An 11,724-nucleotide genomic window follows, 5' to 3' on the forward strand; every position below is an offset into this window, starting at 1 on the left:
CCATCCCCTCCACCGCCTCCTGCCCCAGAGGAGCAGGCAGAATCCCCTCCTCCCGTGGTCCCAGCTACATGCTCCAGGAAGAGGGGCCGGCCTCCCCTGACTCCCAGCCAGCGGGCAGAGCGGGAAGCTGCTCGGGCAGGGCCAGAGGGCACCTCTCCTCCCACTCCAGTCCCCAGCACCACCACAGGAGGCCCTCTGGAAGACAGCCCCACTGTGGCCCCCAAAAGTACCACCTTTCTGAAGAACATCCGGCAGTTTATCATGCCCGTGGTGAGTGCTCGCTCTTCCCGTGTCATCAAGACGCCCCGGCGATTTATGGATGAAGACCCGCCCAAACCCTCAAAGGTGGAGGTCTCACCTACTCTACGGCCTCCTGTTGCCACCTCCCCACTCGCACCCCAGGAACCAGCGCCAGCCCCATCTCCACCGCGTGCCCCAACTCCTCCACCTACCCCAGCCCCACTCCCTGAGAAGAGACGGTCCATCCTAAGGGAACCCACATTTCGCTGGACCTCACTGACCCGGGAACTGCCCCCTCCTCCCCCTGCTCCTCCACCAGCCCCACCCCCGCTTCCTGCACCCGTCACTCCGTCCCGGAGGCCCCTGCTCCTTCGGGCCCCTCAGTTTACCCCAAGCGAAGCCCACCTGAAGATCTACGAATCGGTGCTTACTCCTCCTCCTCTTGGGGCCCCTGAAGCCCCTGAGCCAGAGCCGCCTCCTGCCGATGACTCTCCAGCTGAGCCTGAGCCACGGGCAGTGGGCCGCACGAACCACCTCAGCTTGCCTCGATTTGCCCCTGTGGTCGCCACTCCTGTTAAGGCCGAGGTGCCGCCTCCTGGGGCTCCAGCTCCAAGCAGTGGGCAGCAGCCTGAGGCTCAGCTGCAGCAGCCCGTACAGGCCTTGCACAGCCAGCTGCTGCCTCCAGCGCTCCCACCACAGCAGTCACAACTACAGCCGCAGTCACAGCTGCAGCCGCCGCCACTGGAAAAGGCCCGGACTGCAGGCCTGGGTTCCCTGCCACTGTCTGGTGTGGAGGAGAAAATGTTCAGCCTCCTCAAGAGAGCCAAGGTGCAGCTAATCAAGATCGACCAGCAGCAGCAGCAGAAGGTGGCATCTTTGATGCCGGTGAGCGTGGTACTGGGGCCATGCCCCTGCACCCAGCCTCAATTCTCTGCAACCCCTGAACCTCGTTCCCTCCCTAGACGCCCTCCAGCATTGCAGGGAACCTTCAGAGCCAGTCCTTCCCCTGTCCCCCAGCTTCCTGTGTTCCTTCCCTGGCCCCATCCCTCCCCAATGCTAGTCTCCTGGCCCCATTTTTTCTCGCTCTCTAGCCTCTGACCCTGTTTATTCCCCCACCAGTCAAGCCCTGGAGGGCAGATGGAGGAGGTCGTGGGGGCTGTCAAGCAGATCCCAGACAGAGGTTCTGTCAGGTCTGAAGATGAATCGATGGAAACTAAGAGAGAGAGACCGTCGGTATGGAGTGGGAAGAAGGCCCTCTGAAGAAGGCTGGTTGCGGGGCCACAAGGGGCAGTGCTCCACATATGTTCCTGCTTTCTCCTCCCCCCAGGGCCCCGAGTCCCCTGTGCAAGGCCCCCGCATCAAACATGTCTGCCGCCACGCTGCTGTGGCCCTTGGTCAGGCCCGGGCCATGGTACCCGAAGACGTCCCCCGCCTCAGTGCTCTCCCTCTCCGGGATCGACAGGACCTCGCCACGGAGGGTAGGGACGGGCATGTTGGGAAATTTGACAGCTGTGTCAAGTTTGGGGGCAAGTGAAGGTATCAAGAACCTGGGAGAATGGCAGCTGAGTCGGGTGCTTGGGGCCAGGTGGCAAGTGGGTTGGAGTGCTAGGTCTTAGAGCAGATTTGGGAGCACCTGGAATGGGAGCACTGTGGGAAAGTGGGGACCAGAAGGCCAGTTGAATGGAATCTAGGGGAGGTTAGGGAAATGAGGTAGAACTCCTGGTGGCTTTGTGGCTCCATCCCGGCCTCTCCGCTGCACTAGATACGTCGTCAGCATCTGAGACTGAGAGCGTCCCATCTCGGTCCCGGCGGGGAAAGGTGGAGCCAACAGGGCCTGGGGGAGACTCAGAGCCTGCGGGGTCTGGAGGGACCCTGGCACATGCACCCCGGCGCTCACTGCCCTCCCATCATGGCAAGAAGATGCGGATGGCACGGTGTGGACACTGTCGGGGCTGCCTGCGTGTGCAGGATTGTGGGTCCTGTGTCAACTGCCTGGACAAGCCCAAGTTTGGCGGCCCCAACACCAAGAAGCAGTGCTGTGTGTGAGTAGCTGGGGTGCAGCCTCCATTCCCACCCATGGTTGTCGGTTACCCAGGCCTCCTGCCCCAGCAGAGCAGTGGGATTGGCATCCTTGTGGAGAGCTTCCTCTCTTCCCCCAGACCACCAGTCCCCTACCCTGGTGACGTGCTGCTCCCCTCCCCAGATACCGGAAGTGTGACAAGATAGAGGCTCGGAAGATGGAACGGCTGGCCAAAAAAGGTAACGAGGTTTGAGGAGCATTTCTTTACACAATCTTACTGAGATGTGTGGTACGGAGAAAACCATGTCTTCTTTGCTCTCCTCCCCATACCTTTGCAGTCCACCACCTTTCTTTTCTTTTCCATCGTGTGCTTGTTCGCTTCTGCCCCACTTTTTTCTGGCTTTTCTCCATCCCAGTGTCCCATGTCCCTGGCTGAGCTCAGATCCTACTAAGTCCCCTGTTCCCACAGGCCGGACGATAGTGAAGACGCTGTTGCCCTGGGATTCCGATGAATCTCCTGAGGCCTCCCCTGGTCCTCCAGGCCCACGCCGGGGGGCGGGAGCTGGGGGGCCCCGGGAGGAGGTGGTGGCCCCCCCGGGGCCCGAGGAGCAGGACTCCCTCCTACTGCAGCGCAAGTCAGCCCGGCGCTGCGTCAAACAGCGACCCTCCTATGATATCTTCGAGGACTCGGATGACTCAGAGCCCGGGGGTCCCCCTGCTCCTCGGCGTCGGACCCCCCGAGAGAATGGTGCGAATTGTTCGTGGCTTCCTCTGTCAGTCAGTCCTGTGTCTTTTGTGTGGAAGGGTCAGGACTCCCAGACCCAGGGCTTGTCGGTCTCAGTGTAGAGAAGGGGGGTGGTTTTAGTGGACAGGGAGGACGGGTGCAGGAGGTTTTCAGTAGCCTGCTGAACAAGGCCCAAGTCATCCTAGTGGACCTTGTCTAGTTAAAGAAGGCCCTGGGGATCCAGGTAACAATTGGGGGTTGTAGAGGAGGGGGAATGGGGCAGAGAGGAGGGGGAAACCTCACCGCTCACGTGTCCTGCCTAGAGCTGCCAGTACCAGAACCAGAGGAGCAGAGTCGGCCCCGCAAACCCACCCTGCAGCCTGTGTTGCAGCTCAAGGCCCGAAGGCGCCTGGACAAGGTCAGCATAGCCCCACACCAGGAACCCCGAGTCCTGTGGAAGGCATGGCTCCATCCCAAGGAGCTTCCTGGCAAGTCAGGGTAACAGGCTCACCTGAGTGCCGTGGTGTGTCCACGCCAGAGGACAGGTCCTGAGCGGGTGAAGCAGGCCTATCCTTCTGGAAGGCCAAGTAGGATCTGGGCAAAAGGCAGGGTTGGGAAGGCTGGAGGAGAGGGCGGTGAGGAGAAAAGTTGGTAAAGGGTGGGGCTGGCAGCACTCTGAGCACCACCATCTTCCCTAGGATGCTTTGGCCCCTGGCCCTTTTGTCTCTTTTCCCAATGGCTGGACTGGAAAACAGAAGTCCCCTGATGGCGTGCACCGGGTTCGTGTTGATTTTAAGGTACGGCATGGAGCAGGGGAGGGTGGTGGGGACTACGGTGGGAAGAAGCTTGTTAATTATGCGTGAGAAGCCAGGGCTCTAAGGTTGGATCTGGCTTGTGTTCCTGGCTGCCCTCTGACCCCTTGTCTTCTCTTCCCTCAGGAGGACTGTGATCTGGAGAACGTGTGGCTGATGGGCGGCCTGAGCGTACTCACCTCCGTGCCAGGGGGACCACCGATGGTGTGCTTGCTGTGTGCCAGCAAAGGCCTGCATGAGGTTGGACCCCTGCCTCTTTTCACAGCCCCCCGAATCTGGTTTCTTGGGCCCTCTCCACAGGGTCACGTTCCCTAGCCTTCTGGCCTCACGCTCTGCCTGTCGTTCCGTCTCCCCACCCCAGCTGGTGTTCTGCCAAGTCTGCTGTGACCCTTTCCACCCATTCTGCCTGGAGGAGGCTGAGCGGCCCCTGCCCCAACATCATGACGCTTGGTGCTGCCGCCGCTGCAAGTTCTGCCATGTCTGTGGGCGCAAAGGCCGGGGATCCAAGGTTTGGGCACGAGGGCCATGGCAGTGGAGGCATGAAAGAGAAGGGGTATCCCTGTGCCAGTAGGTTCTGCCATTGCTGTCTTTCTTCAACATCCAACAGCACCTCCTGGAGTGCGAACGCTGCCGCCATGCTTACCACCCAGCCTGCCTGGGGCCCAGCTACCCAACCCGGGCCACACGCAAACGGCGCCACTGGGTGAGAGATGAGGCCCCCATCCCTTACTTTGGAGTTCTGATTAATGCCGCACACCACCCCCAGACTTGCTCTAGGCCAGGGTTCTCAGGAGGAGGGGAAGGGTGGAGGTCCTTCTGAGAGTTTGATAAGCATTACACGTCCTCTTCAAGAATTTCACATAGACAAGATTTATGTGCAGAATTTGTATGTAATGGTTTTACGGGCTCATGCATTCCATGGCCCCCAGCTCACAGCCCCTTCCTGCTCTAGCCTAATCTCTTCCGTCTCACTCTAGCGATCTCCCCACTTCATTTCTCTCCTGCCCTGCTTCTTTCCTTCTCCCTTCCTCCTCCTCTTCACCTCTCCTGCACACCTTTTCTTCTCTTACCCATCCTTCCTCATCTGTCTCCTGCCTCCTCTTTGCCCACCCCCGCTTCGCACTGCTCCAGCCCGGTGTCTGGCTTTCCCCCTAATGTCGCCCTGCCCTCCCAGATCTGCTCAGCCTGCGTGCGCTGTAAGAGCTGTGGGGCGACTCCAGGCAAGAACTGGGACGTCGAGTGGTCGGGAGATTACAGCCTCTGCCCCAGGTGCACCCAGCTCTATGAGAAAGGTGGGGACCTGGCAGGGGACCGGGGCCCCGGGGGCCACCGGGGAGTGGGCCAGGTTCCTAGACAAGCAGTTGGAACAGATACTCTTCTCTAGTGGCTTTCTACTCTTTTCTAACTATGGAGCCTTTCCTTCCACTCAGAGTACTCTCCCACTGAGGGCAATAGGAGTGGAGGGCGTGGAGCCCACCCTTGTGGTGGTCCCTGAGATGCCTCCTGGAACCTCAAGTCTCCACTGAGCTCTTTGAAGACCTGGGCTTCCTCATTTACTCAGGCAGCATGTTTAGCAAAGCTCTTTACTTTGTGAGGCCTTGGGGCTGCAGAGTTAGGAAAACAGCCTGTCCTCAGCCAGCTTTTGGGGAATGGTAGGGACCCAAGTGGGGCATGATAGAGGCAGCTCCTGCAGCAGTCAAGGGGTGGCTGGCCTCTGGACAGGGGCTCTGAGGGGCAGCCAGTGGCACCAGCCCCCTCTGACTTGTCTCTTCTTCTCTCTCGCTCCAGGAAACTACTGCCCGATCTGCACACGCTGCTATGAAGACAACGACTACGAGAGCAAGATGATGCAGTGCGCCCAGTGCGACCACTGGGTGCACGCGAAGTGCGAAGGGCTCTCAGGTGAGTGGGTGGATTACCTGGGGGGTGGCCTCAGTCCTTTGGGGATCCCTGTTCTACCCTTCACCACAGGCCCTCAGGGGACAGGGCTGAATGTTCTTGGTGATCTGGGGGCTGCTGAAAGCCCTCACATCTCCCTAAACCATTTTTTCCTTTCCTGCCCTGGCTGTTCTAGATGAAGACTACGAGATCCTTTCGGGGCTGCCAGACTCGGTGCTGTACACCTGTGGGCCATGTGCTGGGGCCACGCACCCCCGCTGGCGAGAGGCCCTGAGTGGGGCCCTGCAGGGGGGCCTGCGCCAGGTGCTCCAGGGCCTGCTGAGCTCCAAGGTGGCAGGCCCACTGCTGCTGTGCACCCAGGTCTGGGGGCCCAGGTGGCAGGACGGGGTGGGCCTAGGCCCAGCACGAGCCCTGCTGACTTCCCCTCTTTGCAGTGTGGGCAGGATGGAAAGCAGCTGCACCCAGGGCCCTGTGATCTGCACTCTGTGAGCCAGCGCTTTGAGGATGGCCACTACAAGTCAGTGGTGAGTGGGACACGGAGAGGAACAGGTGGGTGCCAGGAGGAGAGGATTGGGGTCAAGGCTCGAGTCCTGACAAACCCCCTTACAGCACAGCTTCATGGAGGATGTGGTGGGCATCCTGATGAGGCACTCGGAAGAAGGAGAGACGCCGGAGCGCCGGGCTGGAGGCCAGACGAAGGGGCTCCTACTGAAGGTGAGCTCTTTGGGGGATGCCTGGAGGGTAGCTAGTATGGTAGTGGGGAGGAGAGAGTGGGTCCTTTAGACCCTGCCCCCGCCAGCTCTCCTGAGGAAGCCAGTTCTCATCCTGTTAACCTGCTCCCCAGCTGCTAGAGTCTGCGTTCGGCTGGTTCGACGCCCACGACCCCAAGTACTGGCGACGGAGTACCCGGCTGCCCAAGTGAGCGAGGCTGGGTAGCAGGAGGGGAACCAGGGAGTGAGGGCAAAGGCAAGGGCACCTAGGAATCCAGGGTCAAGCTGGACTGAGAATAGACGAGGAACAGGGTTAGGGTCTGGAGGGTGGTGGAACCAGCATGAAAGTCCCCAGTGGTTCTAGACGAGCAGAGACTCAGATTGTGTAGTTAACTCGTACTTCGGTTCTACTTTATGCAAGGCAGTGTTGGGGACAGCAGTGGGCGAGCCATTTTTGGGAGGTTGGGCAGGCACTGATGACCCAGACAGTCAGGGCACTGATGGGGAGACCCAGGGGCTGTGGGAGCCCAGAGGAGGCGCCTGCCTAGGAGCCTAGGGCCTGAGGCTTTCCGGAGAGATGACATCCAAGCTGAGAAGTGGAGGAAAAGTATTCCGGGCATGAGGAACAGTGTTTCGTGGGCCAAAGGTGGCATGAGAGGGCCTGGCTTGTTTGGGAGCCTGAGAGAAATTCCACGTAGAGAGAGGACAGAGGGTGTCATGGCATGTTCAGGCTGATACTGTGGGTGGGCCCCAGTGCATCCCCCACCCCGTTAAGAGACGTGTCAGAGGCTGACCCTGCCTGTCCACAGCGGAGTCCTCCCCAATGCCGTGTTGCCCCCTTCCCTGGACCATGTCTACGCTCAGTGGAGGCAGCAGGAACCAGAGACCCCAGAATCAGGGCAGCCTCCAGGGGATCCCTCAACAGGTACTGGGAAATTGGGGCTGGAAGCCAGATCCCCTGGTTGGTGGGCCAGGCTCCAGGTCCTCATTCTTGGACCTTCCTTCCCACACCCCTTCCAGCTTTCCAAGGCAAGGATTCAGCTGCTTTCTCACACCTGGAGGACCCCCGTCAGTGTGCGCTGTGCCTCAAATATGGGGATGCAGACTCTAAGGTGAGGGCTACTGCATGAAGCCCAGGCTGTGGGATTTGGTCTCTGGGTCCCCCCCTCCTGCCACCCTCCTCTGTCCCCAGGAGGCAGGGCGGCTTCTGTACATCGGGCAGAATGAGTGGACACACGTCAACTGTGCCATCTGGTCAGCCGAAGTGTTCGAAGAAAATGACGGCTCCCTCAAGAACGTGCACGCTGCTGTGGCTCGAGGGAGGCAGATGGTGAGGGCACGGGCCTGGAGAGGTGGGCAGTCCTCGGGGCTCTGCTCCACTCGGAGACAGCTCTTGTTGAGTCTCTGCCACAGCTTGTCCTTCTACTGCTGGTCCTAGGTACCTTTCTTGGTTGTCCCAGCACTGTGGTGCTGCAGTGACAGCAGCTCTTTTCCTGTTTGTGCTCTCTGGCCATAATATGGGCCTGAAGCCTGGGAGACTAAAAGTTAGCCTGTTGAATCTTGTTGATTAAACCTGTGCTGGATGCTTTCCATACAGTGTGGCATCTAGCTCTTATTACATCCCTATGAGGTGAGGTGTAGCCTGAGTTAGAATCACCCTTACAAGTTTCGAACCTGAGTCAGGTACTGTAGAACGTCTCCAGCTCACCCTCAGAAAGATGATAGACGTACTACGGAGGGCAGATGTGAAGATTAAATGAAATAATACAGGTTCCATGCTAGAACAGCATGAGGAAGATGGTAAGGTAAATGTCACTCTCAGCCTTAGCTCTTGTTATTTTTCTTCCTATTGCAATTCTGTATCAAACAGTCTGAAATGGTTTTGATATGTACCTGGCCCTGGATGCAGCTAGGGGAGAGGTAATGTTTGGTGAGTGCCTTTGCTTGGTGAGGTGCTGGGCTAGGCAGGGGCCCAAGCAGAGTCTCAAGGACAACGATGCTGAGTGTCAGACCCTGGCTCGGGTCACTGGCTTCTCCCTTTAGCAGCCCCTTCCCCCCCACAGCGCTGTGAGCTCTGCCTGAAGCCTGGAGCCACGGTGGGCTGCTGCCTTTCCTCCTGCCTCAGCAACTTCCACTTCATGTGTGCCCGGGCCAGCTACTGCATCTTCCAGGATGACAAGAAAGTTTTCTGCCAGAAACACACAGACCTGCTGGATGGCAAGGTGGGCCCGCACCCTGGGGGAGACAGCTCCCCACTGCACTCTCTTCCTCTTCCACTCAGGGAGCTCTGTAGCCCCTCAGGCCTGGCCCCAGCTGCCTCTCAGTGTCTCTTCCTTGTTCCCTTACCCCCCGCCCCCAGTCCTTTAGTCAAGCCCCTGACTGACCAGTCTCTGCCTCCAGAGCCTTCCCTCACATCCCCCTCACCTGCCAGCAACCCCATTTGCCACCCCCCTCCCAGGAGATCGTGACCCCTGACGGTTTTGATGTTCTCCGCCGAGTCTATGTGGACTTTGAGGGTATCAACTTCAAGCGAAAGTTCTTGACGGGGCTTGAACCTGATGCCATCAATGTGCTCATTGGTAAGCAGCTTGCTCTCTACTCTGGTCTTCCTGACCCTGCCTGCGCCCACCCTCCTGACCTCTCCTCTGCACCATAGGCTCCATCCGAATCGACTCCTTGGGCACTCTCTCTGATCTCTCAGACTGCGAGGGACGGCTCTTCCCCATTGGCTACCAGTGAGCAGCCCAAGGGACATTGGTGGGGCTGGAGGTCTCCAGGACTGGATCTTGTTTCCTAAGTTGTCCTGACCCTCTTGTCCCACACGCCCACCCGTCAGGTGCTCCCGTCTGTACTGGAGCACAGTAGATGCTCGGCGGCGCTGCTGGTATCGGTGTCGAATTCTGGAGTATCGGCCATGGGGGCCGAGGGAAGAGCCGGTTCACCTGGAGGCGGCAGAGGAGAACCAGACCATTGTGCACAGCCCCGCCCCTTCCTCAGGTACAGCCTTGGAACTCCTTCATTTTCTTCCCTGAGTGCTGCCCTCCCCAAACAGTTACCCACCAGCCCTGACTCTCCTTGTGCCCTAAGGAAACCCCAGGATGCTTGCCGTTGTGCCACTTGTTGTAATGGCAGTAGTTTGCGATGACTTAATGGCTGCGCATAGTGTGCGGGGGCTGTGCTCAGCGTCTCCCAGGACGCTGAGGGGAGAGAGCCATGCTACCTGCTTGTGCACAAATGCAGGGAGCATTTATGGCCACCTGACTTGGGGCTGCGTGCTCGTGTAATGCTCCCCGCAGCCCTTTGAGAAAGGTGTAAGCTCCTCTGTACAGCTCAAAGAGGGCAGTAGCTCTCCACAGTGACCTAGTGGTAGAGCCAGGATTCAAACCTAAATCTGCTCATTTCCCAAACTGGCACCTTCCAATCTGTGCTAGCACTGAGGGATGTAGCTGAGTGCTGGATGGCACAAAGCAAAGAATGGGCTTGGAGATAGGTAGAGGGAGAGGTCCTTGTGGGCCGAATGGGAGAAGGAGGAGATTTGGATTGCGCTTGTGGGTGAGGTGTTTGTTCTGGGTTGGAGCGTGACACAGGGTAGAGAGGGGAGGAGGGTACAGCCATCCTGGCTGGAAACAAGGAAGTGTTGGGAGGAGGCAGCAGAGATCAGCTTGCACAGATTGGGTGGAGCCAGGTAATGGGGAGCCGCAAGCACCAGGACGGGGTGGATGCATTTGATGTGGCAGGGATGTGCAGAGCAGGTAGGACTGGCCGTGCTGGAGAGAGGGCAGTGCCCTGTGTGGGGCCTGAATCAGAGAGCAGTAGGCAGCCAGGAAGTGGGGAGATGGCAAAGGATGGGTGAGGAGGGGTCACAAAGGAACTCTGACCCAGGTGTGTATGGAGGTTTTGCAGAAGCCATAGAGGGTTTTGGGACCTGGGTGATGACTGGGAACCCATGCACCTTCCCCAGCTCAGGGGCCAGGCAGAGAAGGTGCGGTTGGTTCAGAAGAACAAAGGGTATGTGAGGGGAGGCTTTCACAAAGAGCCCCTGCCACCCATGATGCCATTCTTTTGCCTCTTTAGAGCCCCCAGATCATGTGGACCCCCCACCAGATACAGGTGCCCTTATCCCTAGAGCTCCTGAGCACCACTCACCCGTTGAGAACCAGGACCCCCCACTTCGGCCGGATCCAAGCAGCGCCCCACCTCCAGCCCCCCGCTCCTTCTCGGGGGCTCGAATCAAAGTGCCCAACTACTCACCATCCCGGAGGCCCTTGGGGGGTGTCTCCTTTGGACCCCTGCCCTCCCCTGGTGAGTACCTGAGAGTGTATGGGAGAGGGGTGGGGCAGGGTGAGGCAGGAGCTCCTGGCTGACCCTGACCCTTCTCCCTATAGGAAGCCCATCTTCTCTGACCCACCACATCCCTACAGTGGGAGACCCGGACTTCCCAGCTCCCCCAAGACGCTCCCGTCGTCCCAGCCCCCTGGCTTCCAGGCTGCCACCATCACGGCGGGCCTCTCCCCCTCTCAGAACCTCTCCTCAGCTCAGGGTGCCCCCTCCTACCTCAGTCGTTAGAGCCCTCACACCTACCTCAGGGGAGCTGGCTCCCCCTGGCCGGGCCCCATCTCCTCCACCACCCCCTGAAGACCTGGGCCCAGACTTTGAGGACATGGAGGTGGTGTCAGGACTGAGTGCTGCTGACCTGGACTTTGCGGCCAGCCTGCTGGGGACTGAGCCCTTCCAGGAAGAGATTGTGGCTGCAGGGGCAGTGGGGAGCAGCCACGGGGGCCCAGGGGACAGCTCGGAGGAGGAGGCCAGCCCCACCCCCCGCTACGTCCACTTCCCTGTGACTGTGGTGTCTGGCCCTGCCCTGGCCCCTGGAGCCCTCCCTGGAGCCCCCCGCATTGAACAGCTGGACGGAGTGGATGATGGCACCGACAGTGAGGCCGAGGCAGTCCAGCAGCCTCGGGGCCAGGGGACTCCACCTTCAGGGCCAGGAGCAGGCCGGGCTGGGGTCATCGGGGCTGCAGGGGACAGGGCTCGACCTCCCGAGGACTTGCCGTCAGAAATTGTGGATTTTGTGTTGAAGAACTTAGGGGGGCCTGGGGAGGGGGGCGCTGGGCCTAGAGAGGAGCCACTCCCCCCAGCACCTCCCTTGGCCAATGGCAGCCAGCCCCCTCAGGGCCTGCCCCCTAGCCCAGCTGACCCCACCCGGACGTTTGCCTGGCTCCCTGGGGCCCCAGGGGTCCGGGTATTGAGCCTGGGCCCTGCCCCCGAGCCCCCCAACCCTGCCACATCCAAGATCATCCTGGTCAACAAGCTGGGGCA

General features: G+C 59.7%; 1 protein-coding gene across 1 annotated transcript in view; it reads left to right on the forward strand.

The window, feature by feature from the left end:
* KMT2B (lysine methyltransferase 2B) overlaps nt 1–11,724 on the forward strand; it is a 20,162-nt gene that overhangs the window by 2,811 nt on the left and 5,627 nt on the right. The window contains 27 exon segments of the mRNA XM_024734118.1: nt 2–1,125; nt 1,360–1,473; nt 1,568–1,718; nt 2,003–2,282; nt 2,444–2,499; nt 2,730–3,008; nt 3,308–3,402; nt 3,683–3,781; nt 3,923–4,036; nt 4,158–4,304; nt 4,404–4,499; nt 4,971–5,088; nt 5,585–5,698; nt 5,871–6,055; nt 6,130–6,219; nt 6,305–6,409; nt 6,540–6,613; nt 7,215–7,330; nt 7,426–7,517; nt 7,598–7,735; nt 8,469–8,627; nt 8,864–8,984; nt 9,062–9,140; nt 9,242–9,402; nt 10,480–10,707; nt 10,791–11,720; nt 11,723–11,724. The exon segment at nt 11,723–11,724 is cut by the window's right edge and continues 224 nt beyond it. Of these exon segments, the coding sequence (XP_024589886.1) occupies nt 2–1,125; nt 1,360–1,473; nt 1,568–1,718; nt 2,003–2,282; nt 2,444–2,499; nt 2,730–3,008; nt 3,308–3,402; nt 3,683–3,781; nt 3,923–4,036; nt 4,158–4,304; nt 4,404–4,499; nt 4,971–5,088; nt 5,585–5,698; nt 5,871–6,055; nt 6,130–6,219; nt 6,305–6,409; nt 6,540–6,613; nt 7,215–7,330; nt 7,426–7,517; nt 7,598–7,735; nt 8,469–8,627; nt 8,864–8,984; nt 9,062–9,140; nt 9,242–9,402; nt 10,480–10,707; nt 10,791–11,720; nt 11,723–11,724 (5,267 nt within the window).

Source organism: Neophocaena asiaeorientalis, unplaced genomic scaffold (genome assembly GCF_003031525.2).
Source record: "Neophocaena asiaeorientalis asiaeorientalis breed wild unplaced genomic scaffold, Neophocaena_asiaeorientalis_V1.1 scaffold280, whole genome shotgun sequence".
NCBI lineage: Eukaryota > Metazoa > Chordata > Mammalia > Artiodactyla > Phocoenidae > Neophocaena > Neophocaena asiaeorientalis.